We start from the raw sequence: 13,928 nt of genomic DNA on the forward strand, positions 1-13,928 counted from the left end.
TTATTCTCAAGTTACCAGTGATGTAATAGAGAAATCCAATGACGTTTTCTCAGTTGCCATTCTCCTTAATGACAACTTAATGTGTATAGTGTTTGACAGTGCTTTAAAAAAAAAAAAAAGTCCCTCCAGAATATATAACCGATTTGTAAGCCTGGTTTGTTTTCTGCAAATATAACAGCTAAAACCAGTATTGCACTCTATGAACTGGTTATACAAAAATACACTAATACTCTCTTTTAAAACTTTAAGACTGCCGAGAAATCAGGACAAATGGAAAGATCAAAAAATGCAAGGCAAAGGCAGCATGACTTCAAGGTAAGTTAAATGTAGTTTTTTATGAGTTTTGCTTATTAAGTATTGAACAAAAAATTATATTTTTAATATTTATTTACTCATTTTTCAAGTTAGGATTCAGACTTGATTCTATAATTCACATGTAACTTTAGCCATATTAATTTATAAGAGGATTATTTGGTTTTTGTTTTTTTAAGAAAATGATTCAGGAAGTGATGTACTCACTAGTTAAACTGATCCGTGGAGCATTACTTCCATTCAGCCTCAAGGAAGGAGAGCTAAGACAGTATGGTGGCTGGGAGATGAAGTCTGAACTCTCTGGTCAGTGGCTGACTCATGTCATCCAGACTGTAAGGTAACTCAGAATATTAGCACATATCTGCCTAAGAAGGATGAAATATTCTGTTTTTAGGTAGCTGAAAACATGCAGTTCTGATGTTCTTTTTAATTACATTTCAGTCAAGGAAGAAATTGTTTCCTGTGGCATCCTCTCATTTATCCTTCATTATTGCCTACTCTCCATTTGAACTATAAACCCTTAAAAATCTATCAGTCTTTTTTCACCTCATCTAGCCCTAAAAAGTACTACTCAGGGAAAAGGATTTTCTAGACATTTAAATAGCATGAACATTTTAATAGGCATTTTAGGCATGATCTTTTTTTTCTGACTAATGAAAACTTCATCTTACGATACGTCTTATTATTCACTTCATGTCATTCTAACCTCTGTTACTACTTTGCTTTTTCTATGTCTCCATTAATGCATCTCAGTTTTTTAAGTGCCTTACAGTTGTTGTCATGCACACAGACTCAGTATTTATTGATGACTTTGGCAAAAACATTGTCTTAATAATAATCTTAAACTTGGTTTTTCATGTTATGTGTTTGACAGGCTTACTTATGAATCCTTAACTGCACTCGAAATACCTAATGATTTGTTACAAAACATCCAGGATCTCATTCTGGATCTACGAGTACGTTGTATAATGATCACTTTGCAACACACTGCTGAAGGTAATACGAAAAAAATGGGTAATAATTCCTCTCAATTTATTGGAATACTGCCTGAATGTCATATTTAAAGTTATTCTTAAACTTTATGTAATCTAGCATACATTTGATAAATTTATAGTTGCTATAGAATTATCCTGAGCAGTATATTTTTTTTTCATGCCAAGCACTGGGGATATAATTAATAAAATAAAAATAATTAATTAATTATAATTAATAAAAAGAAAGACAGTCCCTACCCTCAAGGAGTTTACAGTCTAATGGGGGAGACAACACATAAAAAGACAGAAAAGGGGGGGGGGGAATGGGGATGTCTGACATGGAGACCTCTTGTTCTGTGGAGTTGAAACCAGATGCAGATGCAAAGTGGATTCCTGAGCAGTATCTTTAAAAAAAAAATTCTGAGTGTTAAGTGAAAGACTTTAAAAATACACTAGAACCTTTTAAATCTACCTATCCTACTCTAATCTTTCTGCTGACCTTCAGTCTCACATTTCCAATTGCCTTTCAGATATCTAGAACTGAATGTCCAGTACACACCTTAACTCCACATGTCCCAAATAGAACTTGTTATCCTGACCCCTTCTAACATCCTTATTAATGTGAAGGACAACACTATTGTCCCAGTCTCTCAGACCTGCAGTCTAGGTGTCATCCTCAACTCCTCACTGTTTATCACCCTACATAGCTGTCCTCAGACACGGCCATCACACTAATGCAGGTCCTTATTACCTCGTGCTTGGATTGTTGTAATAGCTGGCTGCTGTATCTGCCTGCCTAAAGCCTTTTCTTGCTCCCATCCATCCTCCATTCAGCCGCAATGGTGATTTTCCTAAAGCACAGGTCCAGTCATGTTTCCTACTCAATAAACTCCATTGACCTTCTATTGCTTCCATGATCAAATACAAAATACTCTGTTTAGCTTTCAAAGCCTTTTGTAACTTAGCCCCCTCCTACTTTTTCAGTTTTCTTGCATCTTACTATTCCCTACTACATACTCTTCAGTCCAGTGACACTGGCCTTCTGGCTATTCAACAAACAAGACAATCCATTTCTCTGCTCCAGGAATTCTCTCTGGATGTCCTCCATACTGGGAATACTCTCCCTTCTCTGTTCCAACTACTGACTTTCTTGGCTTCCTTTAAGTCCCAACAGAAATCCCACCTTCTACAGGAAATCTTTGTCAACCCCTCTTAATTCCATTGCCATCTATCTGTTAATTGTCTCATATTTATCCCTTATAAAACTTGCTTTGTATATATTTGTTTGTGTGTCTCCATTAGATTGTAAGATTCTTGAGGGAAGTCACCTCTCTTTTTATATCCCCAACACTTTATTGATGGACTGATTGTAAACAAGTAGCCAACCATCTATTAGTTTATGCCACAACATACATAAATAATTGGAGGCCTACATGCAAGATGGCCCCAAAAAGGGCTATTGGAATCATTGAAGGAAATGTGGAAGGATAGTTACATGAATGCATCATTAGTGGAACTGCTAATTGATCCAGCTATTCTAGAAAGCTATAAGGATCTTTATCCAAAAAAAAAACAACAAACCCACCAAAATGTACATGTGTTTTGACCCAGTGATACTACTACTAGGAATATATAACCTAAAGAGATTTTTTAAAAGGTGGGGGGGGTTCCATATGTAGAAAAATATTTATAGCAGACTTTCCATTGTAATTGAAAACTAAGGGAGTGACCATTAATTAAGGAATGACTGAAAAATTATGGTATTTGAATGCATTAATAATCATGGCATAATAACCAAAGGGACATATTCAGGGGAGCCTGAGAACTCTTTTATGAGCTGATGCAGACTAAAATAAGCAGAACCAGGAGCATGATTTACACAGTGGCTACAACATCGTAAAGAAAAACTAGTGGGAAAATGTAACTTTGGTCAGTCAGCCAACAGACATTGTTCACCATGTGGCAGAAACTGCTAAATGCTTGGAATACAAAGGAAGGCAGGGTATGGACATGGTGAAAATAACTGCATATATACAAGAGACATCAGCTGTAAATGGAAGGTCATCTCAAAGAGATGGCCCTTGCAGGCTTCCTGCAAAAGGTGGGATTTGAGTTGAGTCTCCATGGAAACCAGAGAATAGAAGAGGCAGAGGTGAGGAGGAAGAGCATTCCAGGCAAGGGGGATATCAAGTGCAAATGATATAGTTACATTTGTGAGGGAAAAGAAGCAAGTACTCTGGATCATAGATTGCATGGGGGAATAAAGTGTCAAAAAACCTGGAAAAATAGGAAGTGACCATGTTAAGGAAGGCTTTATGCCAAATAGGATTTTATATTTGATATTATAGGGTACTAGTGGATTGTATTGAGTCATGAAGAGTGACCTGGTCAGACCTGCAGTTGAGCAAAGTCCCTTTGGCATTTGAGTGGAGTAGGAATTGGAATGGGGAAAGACACTCAAGGAAGCCAATTAGGAAGCTGTCAAAGTGTGAGATGATCAGGACCATGGTGGTGGTGGTGGTGGCTAGGTAAGTGTAGAGAAGGACCCTCCTAGGAGAGAGAATGTGAAAATAGAAATTACAAGATTCAGCACCAGAGTGTGAGTGAGGAGTCAGGGATGATACTGAGGTTGGGAGACTAGCTGATGGTGATCAGTACAATAACCAGCTACTACTCTAGAATACCAGTGATGAAGCCTGCTTCCCACCTCTTGACAGAAAAGTGATGAGCTAGAGGTTCAAGAAGAGAGATATGTTTTCAAACACAGTTAATGCTTGACCATTCAAACATTGACCATGTTCATTTGTTATAAGGGAAGACCTTTTTGTTTGGTGGGGGAGAGATGAGAGAGACCACTAGTGATAATGATGCAAAAAAAAAAAAAAAAAGACGTAGAAAAGAAAACAAATAGTGTCAGTGAAACATTTTTTAAAGTGTCCAGAGAAAACCAAAGGAAATTCAGAGACAGACAATTAAGACAGCTTTGGAACAAACATGTCAAATTTGTTATATAGTCTTAAAAAAAATACTATATGAAATAGACTAAAGCTTTCATATACTTTTGGCTCTTCTTTGTACATGGAAATATTCATGTTTGTTGATGTTTGTCAAGTTCAGAATAACAAAAAAGAACTTAAACCTAAAAAAAAAAGAAACAATATGTTTTCATACTACCTTTTTTCTTCATTGGGAAAATTTAGTGAACAAAGTACATTCTAGTATCTGAGTCTACCAAAAGAGGCAGAAGACTTCTGTGACTACTGATGCCACTTGTTACTGACACAACTAGTTACACCAAACAAAATCACAAACTGATGGGTTATCTTTATTTTGGGGAGTTCTGTGGGTTATTTTAAATTGGGTTAATTTAATTGGGTTCTGTGGGTTAATTTAAGTTAAATTAATTATGTTGTGATTCTTAATACAGATGTAAAAAGACTAGCCGAAAAGGAAGACTGGATTGTTGATAATGAAGGCCTGACATCTTTAGTAAGTTTAATGAATTCTTTAGCTACCTTTTAATACACTTCCTACTTAACATTGCTATTTTGTTATATGTGTTTTTTCCCCTTTCAAAGCAATACATTGAATTTGTGTTTTGTTTTTAGTGGAAAAAAATTACTTCTCTGCATTTGTAGCCTTAGACATTATCTAATATAGTAAGACTATATCCTTAAGGAAGTTTCTCTTCCCCAAAACTATTGTTCATCAGACATTAATATTACATTACCTCAGCTATAAAGAAAATCAGTAAGAACAGTCTGTGGTCCCATGCAAAGAGCACCAGTTCTGGTGTCAAAGGACTTGGGTTCAAATCCCATTTCTGACATTTACTCTCCGTGTACCCTTGAGTGAATACCTTAATCTACCTGGGCTTCCGTCCTCATCTATAAATGAAGAGATTGGATTAGATGGGCTCCAGTCTCTTCTAGCTCTAAATCTATGATTCTAGTGAACTAAGTCAACTCTAGACTCATTCTTATACTATAAATCCTTGTTCCCTAGTCTTATCTCTGCTCAGATCTTGCAAAACCCTGACCCTGCATTGCTCTCCCCATGTGCCCACTTCATTCTTATTCATGTGCCGTTAAACAAAGTCGAAAGAAATTACTCAATTGTATTAACTAGGTCCACTGCACATTTTTGTCATCTAATTTCTATTGAGTCTTCACTTTAGTGAGACAGTCTTGTCTAATTGATTTCCTATCCCATTGACCATAGCTGCTATTGTAAGCCTTCTCTTCTCTCCTCAAGTCAGCCACAGCAATTCTCCAGTCCTCATATCACACCCCCACCCACCCCCACCCCCACACACCCAAAATCCTCATCTCATAATTTACTACCCAAAATAAGGTTGTTCACTACAGGATCCCTCTTGTTTTCTGTCTTCTTCTCTGGTCATTCTGACATCATCTTCCACTATCTCTTATTATAGTGTCTAATGAAGAGGCTACCCTTCTCCTTACCGAAGGCCAATCCCTCTATTTGTACTTTTGATCTTATCTCCTCCTGTGTTCTCCAGCAAATTGCTTACACTGTCATCCTTCCTCTTTCTTATCATCAATCTCTCCCTATCACTTAGTCCCTTTCCTGCTGCCTATAGATATGCCCAAACCTCCCCCATTCTTTAAACAAACAGAAAAACCCACATTAAATTGTATTATCCCTGCTGTTATCCTATCTTTCTTCCCCTTCTCAGATGAAATCTTTGAAAAAGCTAACTACTTTCAGTGTCTTCACTTTCTTTCCTTTCATTCTCTTCTAAAACCCTCTGTAATTTGGCTCATAATCTAATCATTCAACTGAAATAACTCTCTCCAAAGTTACTAGTGACCACTTAACAAGGCCAATAGCCTTTTCTCATTCTGTATCTTTCTTGACTTCCCTGAAGCAACATTAAGTTTTCTTTCCTCCCTGAATTGTTGAGATACTATGCTCTCTTAGTTTTCCTGTCTGACTGTTCCCTCTCAGTTTTCTTTGATGGAACTTCATCTATGACATGCCCACTAACTCTGGGTGTACCCCAGTGCTCAGACTTGAGCCCTGTTCATTTTTCTTTCTTCACTCTCCCACTTAATCTCCTCATCCCCCATCAGTTCAGTAATCATCACTGTGCATATGATTCCCAGTCTATCCAGCCCTATCACTCTGCTGTATTCCAGGCCCTCATCCCCTATTGAATGTACATATTAGACATTTCAACCTTGATTTCCTTTAGGTATCTCATGCTCACCACATTTAGGGAGGCACATGGAAAAATAGAAAGATCACTGGCTCTAGATTCAGATGACTTTAATTCAAATCCCACCTCTGCCCTTTTTATTACCTTATTCACCTACCCTGGGCAAGATTCTCCCTGGGCATCAGTTTCCTCATGTAAAATAAGATGGTTTCTAAGTTTCCTCAGGATCTGTGATCCTATTAATGACAAAAACAGAAATCTTATTTTTCTCCAAATGTATTCCTCTTCCACACTTCTCTATTATTGTCAACCTCAGTGTCATACTCAGCTCCTCACTATCACTCACCTCAGGTATCCCCCCTCAGTGTCAAATCTTGTCATTTCTATTTCCACAATATCTTTTTGATAAAACTCCTTCTCTCCACTCACACAGCCACCACCTTAGTACAGATTGTCATCATTTCTCACCTAGACTAATTCAGTAACCTCCTAATTGGTCGCTCTCTCTTGCTCTCGCTCTCACTCTTGCTCTCAAGTCTTTCCATCTCCATCCTCCACATAGCTACCTAAGTGATTTTCCTCAATTTCAAGTCTAGCCATGGCTCATCTCTACTCAGTACTCTAGTAGTTCTTTATTACCTTTAGGATCTATTATAAACTCTTTGATATTCAATATGTTTGACAACCTGATCCCTTCCCACTTCTCTAGTCTCCTCTATGCCCTTTTTGGTCCAGCCATATGGGCCAACTTGTTCCTTCCACATCCTGCTCTATCTCTTATGCTTTTGTGCTCTATCTCCCATGCCTGGGATGCCATCTGCCTCCTGGAATCACTATTCCTTTCTAGATTGAGTTCAGACACCATTTTCTATAAGACACCTTTTCCAGTCTACCTAATTGTTAATAATAATAGCCAGCATTTATGTATCACTTAGTATATTCCAGGCACTGTGCTAAACATTTAAACTGTGACGGGTAAAACTAAATGTGTATGGTTACCCTATCTGTCCCCTTGTGGGGAAAGCTAACTAGGGCAACAGTTTTAACAGTTTAGGTATTAAACATTTATTAAAATATATTAGAGGGGCAGCTAGGTGGTGCAATGGATAAAGCACTGGCCCTGGATTCAGGAGGCCCTGAGTTCAAATATGACCTCATACACTTGACACTTACTAGCTGTGTGATCCTGGGCAAGTCACTTAACCCTCATTGCCCTGTAAAAAATACAAAAATAAAAATCAATGCTTCTCAAATTTGGGGGCAGCTAGGTGGTTGGTTGAGAGTGGTCTCATGTTGATATGAGGTAACTTTGGGACACTGAACCTTAGAAAGGTCAACCCATGCTCTCACAGCAGGGGGCCTCTGGTAATAACAATAATAATAAAAATCATAGTAATAATAATAATAATTTCACACTCCCCCATGTGCTTCATTAAGAAACAGTTTCCTTAAAAACAATAACATTACATATACTATATCATCTCATTTGATCCTCACAACAATCCTGCAAGCTAAGTGCTATTATTAGCCACATTTTACAGTTGAAGAAGTTGAGGCAGACAAGTTAAATTACTTGCTCAAGGTCAGACAGCTAAGTGTCCAAGGCTATATTTTAACTCAAAGCTCCCTGACTCCAGGCCCAGTGCTCTATCCACTGTGCCACCAGCTGCTGGTACTTTTATATTGCCTTGTATTTACTTTGTATGTATATTGTATATACCTATATGTTCATGTTATGTCCCCATTAGAATGTAAGCTCCTTGTGGGCAAGGACTGTTTCAATTTTGTCTCTGTATGCCCATTGTTTAGCATTGTTCATGGCATGGTGCCTAATGAATGCTTATTAATTGATCCTATGCATGAACTTTCCTTTAAAATAATCCTTCTCCTACATTTCCTATTATAATTTTTTTTAGCGTATGATAGTGTTTTAAAGAATATACTGTACTTGTTTTGTTTTGTAATATTATGATTGAATAGATTATTTAGCATTGTGAATTTTTCAGAAAAATTAAATGTACTTATGATTTTGTAAGTGTAGAGGAAATCCACCTCAGAAACACTTCTAGCTTTTCTGTATACATATATGTCTGTGTTACAGAAATTGAGGCCCACAGAGGATGTTATTTTCTCAATGTCACACTATCAGTAAGTAACAGAACTAGAACTAGAGCCCAGGTCTTCTGGATCATACTGTCCAGTCCAACCCAATTTGTCTATAAATGATAGAACTGAAACTAAGAAAGGTGCAGAGACTTTCCCCAGGTCACATAACTGTAGGGACCAATTTTTAATTGGGGAGTGTTAGCTATGTGGCTTACTGCAATATTGGGGCAAGGAAGGAGACCGACAGCCTCCCTCAAAAACAGAACAGGATTTATTAACAAGAACGAACTTAAAAACACAAGCAAGATCAGTAGAATTAAGGGAAAGGAAATAAAATGGGGGAAGGGATATGATACAACCTGAATAACACCACCAATCAGCTGAGAACACATGCTGCATCCTGTTGCCTTCCAGCTTCAAGCTAGAATGGCAAATCTCCTCCCTTCTTCTTCCCAGCAGACCCCAGGCTGACCACACACAGCCCCAAGCCAATTGGCTGGCAGCCCTGACTGACAGCCACATGACTGCCCTCACTGAGCTTCCAGTCATTATAATTTTGCCAGGCCCATGTAGGCGTTGGGAAGTGGTGATGACGTGAGGTGACAGCGCCATGGCAATGGCTACAACCAGTGGGTAGAGCACCATGCCATTTGCAGAGGCACTGCACCTGAGCCCCAGGCCAGTGTGCACGCCCGGGTTTTTTAAATTCTAGCCAAAAGATGGGTTCATAAAACCCTCAAATAACAATTCTTTACAATAGAGAAGTGGCAGAGGCAGGGTGTGTATGTGTATATATATATATATATATATATACACACACACACACACATATGTATATATACACACACTTATATATTGTTATCTTTTTAACTTCTTAACTTCTTTTAACATCAGTTTCTTCATCTATTAGATGGGCACATTGGTTTTACCTGATATAGTCCTTAATGCAGTGTTGCCTAGTAAATAGGGAACTGACCTTAAAACCAGGAATACCAGGGTTTAAGTCACCCTTCTGACACACACAGGCTATGTGACACTGGGCAAGTTACCTAACCTGTCAATGCTTTTTAAGTAACTCTCTTAAGACTATTATATGTTGCAAAGAAGGTACCACCCTGCATTAATAGAGAATTTCCTTCTCTGGGAGTTTTCTGTACCAGTTAAATCACAGATCTTGTCCCTGTCTTCCATCCCTAACATAGTCCTAGTGAAGATAAAACAACATAAAAGAATTGAAAGAACTTTGAAGTCATTATGATCATTTGAAAAAGAAAAGTTGCCACTCAAAGCTAAGGTTTTGACATTAAAAAAAAAGATGTTGAATGAAAATATGATGTACACATTCTTGTACATTTAAGAAGGACATAAACTCTTTTTTTAAGACAAGAAATATCTATAAGTCTGTACAGTGATATCCGTTGAATCTGGCCATATGAACACAATACAGGACAATTTTTTAACCAATGAGTGTAGAAAAGTCCTTATGACAGTGTTTGTAGCTTAGTGAAATGCTTACCATAGTAACTTAGTTGTAGTTAATCAAATAAGTTTCTTATCTGTTATAGTGAGAAATTTTAACAATACAGCAGTTTATTTACTAGTCATGTGGATTCACACAAATAATAAATAGCCTAAAACTGGGTTCAGAGAAAGTAGGTGTTTTGGGGAAAGAAACAAATGACTAAAAATGACCAAAGCACCAGTACATTGTGTGAATGAATGATCCTAGAAAGTAATATATCTGACTATAGTCACTAAGTATATTTTTCTAAAGCCATTTCTAGGGAGCCAAATATCATCACTGTAGACCTGAATGCAGATGGTGTGAGAGTTCTTTAGCCAGACAGAACAAACCTCACTTAGTGGGAATGTTAGTGGACATTCGAGTCTTTGGTCTCTAACTCTCTAAATGCACTCCTTGTTCCCTTTTCCCTCTTTCTATCAGTGGCACCTAGTCAAACCATGGTCCCTTGATGGCTTTTCCCTGTCTCTTACCTCTCATAATCTGTAAATTACCAAATCCTGTCAGTTCTTCCTCTATAATGCCTTCTCATCTATTTTCTTCTCTCTAGTTCCACTTACATTACCCTATATATTACCTATATAGGCCCAATTCACCCAAATTGTTGCAATCACCTTTTTATTTTATTGGGCATATCTGGACACAATTTTGAAGGCAATGAATTGGAATTTGATTCCTTTAACAACTTGAACCCTGCAATCATGTTAGAATTATCTTCCTTAGGTTTACCTCATTCTTCTAGTATTTAAGGTTCCAAATGTGTCCAGGGCCTTCCTGCCTCCATACTTTTGCTCATGTGTTTCTCCTTGCTTGAAAATTGTCCTTGCTTGGTTAAATTCCTAGAAATCCTTTAAAGCTCAAATTAAATGCCAGCTTCATGAAATTTTGTTTCTCCTTCTCTCCCCACTCCAGCAATGATAACTTTCCCTCTTTGGACTTCACATAGCACTTTGTTGTTACTTCTCTAATATTTAGTATATATCTGTACTTAATATTATAGTTAGTATGTGTCTCTAGTCCTTAGTATTAGAATTACTGTGTGTCTTATCCTCTCACTAGATGGAAGTTCCATGAGGACATATATAACCTAAGCATTTTAGTTTTCACATCATGCATAGTGTACTGTGTATAATAAGGACTGAGTCCATAAAATTAGAAGGGTGGACTAGACTATCTCTGGCATCCCTTCCAGCTCTAGACCAGTGATCCCTTATGAAAATGAACTGAATCAAACTTGCCATTGTACTTTGGACATGTCACAAACTCTGCATAATCTCTAATAGACGACAGTGGAACAAGCCCTAGATTTGGAGTCAGAACTTAGGTTTGATTGTCAGCTTTGCCATTTACTGTCCCTGTGCTGTTGAGGAAATCACTTTATCTCCCCATTCTACAGTTTTGGACAGGGGAGTGTAATTGTACTAGATCCATGGCATCAAAATCAAAGAGAGTCCGAGGCTGCTAATGTGCACATAAGGATCTCTGCAGGCTGCACATTGACTTAATTTTTAAATGTATTATTTATGTTGTATTTTTATTTATTATGTTAAATATTTTCCATTTACATCTTAATCTGATTCTAGCCACACTCAGGAGTATGGTGGGCTGCATGGTTGACACCTATAGACTTGAGAACTTCTAGGTTCCTTTCTAGCTCTAAATGTTTGCTCCTAGAACTTGACAAGGTATCTCAGACCTTATTGACATCTGTAAAGTTCTAAGACATTCTTGAGCAAAACATGGCCCATTTTATCTCTGTACAGAATTATACTTTTCTTTAATATAACCACCTTTTTTGTCTCAAATCCTATTATAAAAACATTTATTCCATTTTCCTTGATAACATTCCAATAGAACCATCCCCATTTATTTAGAATGAGATTAATTTTACTCTCCTTGCTAGGTAGATGGGAATGATTTCTAATCTTCATCGGGTCAGGTTTAGAAATGAACAGCAAATGCAACCCCAGAATAACTGTTCTTTCAGGCTGAGGCATCAACTAAAAGTGTTATCTTTAATTTGAACTTGCCTTGCAACATTCTGAAACAGTTCATTTGAGAGCATCCTGTTTTCTTCTCATTTTGAAAAGTGGCCTTTATCTACCTTTACTCAGTTTGGATCAGTTCTGAGAATTTTATTTTTCGTTAGAACTGGAATAGTCTATGATGATTCCTTAATCAGCAAAATTTGATGATTCGTGAACTATATGCATAGATGCTTATTACAGCTAAGTGTTTTTCTTTGGGGAAGAAAAAAAAAGTCAGATTTTTGTTGATTTAGAATTTTATTTATATTTCACTTTTTATGTTCCCTGTTTAATTTTAGCCTAACCTGACTTTTAAAAAATCATGCAGCTATCCATTTTATAGTTCATTTAAAATTTTCCTTCTGTCTGCTGAAAACTGTGTATGTTCATACTTCTTGGTTTTGAAATAACCCTCTGGTTCTGTCTTTCCGTATTTTTTGCATTCTTTTATTATATAGATAAAAACAGATATAAATAAGCAAGAAGAAAAGAAAAGTTGATTCTAGATTTCATTTTAAGTTATTTATGTAGAGAAAATTGGTCCAAATAAAACACATTATAATTGAGTACAATTGTAGAATTCCCAGAGTTCAGAGTCTATTAAAAAATTAACTGGAAAACCAGTAGTTATAATCTCCTAATTAAGAGAAATTCTGATCCTTCATATACTTTTTTTTTTCCAAAAAAAAAAAAATGATAAGCCAATCTCTAATACTTTATGGTTATTCCTGGCTTTAATTCTGTATTCCCACTTTGATATTATTCTCTAGAGTGCCATCTGCTGGTTTTAAAATAGTATGGCAGAATAACCAGAGTGAGAATAGTTCCATACTCTGGTACCTTTGATTTTATAATCTTTTTCTTTTTGAGGTCAAAAATCTGTCCCTCAAGCTTGTTAAGATTTAAATTCAAATTCTTTACTAGAAAAAATAGGATGGTTTAGTAGAATGAACCCTAGATTTGGAGTCAGAGAACTCAAGTTCTAGTTCACACAATTAACCCAACTACTAGTAGGGTAAACTTGAGCAGGTTACCTTCCCTCTTGGTGCCTCATTTTCCTTATCTGTAAAATTTGAGAGTTACAGTAGAGTAGACCTTTATGTGTCTTGGATTACTTTGGTAGGCTAGTGCTACTAGGGACCCCTCCTCAAAATAATATATTTTTTTAAAATCCATAATTAAAGGAAATGATAAATTTTAGTTAGATAGTTGTAAAAAAAAAAAAAGTTATCTTTTCCCATCCAAGTTCCCAGAGTCTCAGAAGCTACCCACAAGCCCCCAAGTTAAGAATCTCTGCACTAGATAATCTCTAAATTCCTTCCAGCTCTCAGTCCTATATCAAAAAGTATAGCAACAAACTTTATTTTAATGTCAAGTTAATGGAATAAATTAAATTCAAACTTTTTTGATAGTTTTTTTAATAGAAAATTTGTTTCTACTTCTTTCCTAGAGCAAAAGCTTTTGTACATATAGGCTAATTATGACTACATACACAGATATTTTTAAATTATCCAAAGTGGACTTAACTATGTGACATCCATAGTAAATCCTTCTTTAACTTACTCTCAACCCTTATCATCTATTCTAATTAAGTCCATCTCTGATATAAACATCACCATTTACTTTTGTTCCTTCATTCAATCCAGTAGGTGCTTCTGTAAACAAAACACTTAATTACTTTTTCTTCCCTAGGGAAAATGTAAGCCAAAAAGCTTAGAACTGGACATTTCAAATTGAAGCCTTGTACACATCTGAAACTCACCATGTCTGAAACTGAACTTTGCCATCAAACCATCTCCTCTTCC

General features: G+C 36.7%; 1 protein-coding gene across 1 annotated transcript in view; it reads left to right on the forward strand.

The window, feature by feature from the left end:
- EXOC2 (exocyst complex component 2) overlaps window positions 1-13,928 on the forward strand; it is a 224,913-nt gene that overhangs the window by 119,450 nt on the left and 91,535 nt on the right. Inside the window, exons 14-17 of the mRNA XM_043975622.1 lie at window positions 250-315; window positions 492-649; window positions 1,187-1,308; window positions 4,714-4,775. Coding sequence (XP_043831557.1) covers window positions 250-315; window positions 492-649; window positions 1,187-1,308; window positions 4,714-4,775 — 408 coding nt within the window. The remainder of the gene's footprint in view (window positions 1-249; window positions 316-491; window positions 650-1,186; window positions 1,309-4,713; window positions 4,776-13,928) is intronic.

Source organism: Dromiciops gliroides, chromosome 1 (assembly GCF_019393635.1).
Source record: "Dromiciops gliroides isolate mDroGli1 chromosome 1, mDroGli1.pri, whole genome shotgun sequence".
Taxonomy (NCBI): Eukaryota; Metazoa; Chordata; class Mammalia; order Microbiotheria; family Microbiotheriidae; genus Dromiciops; species Dromiciops gliroides.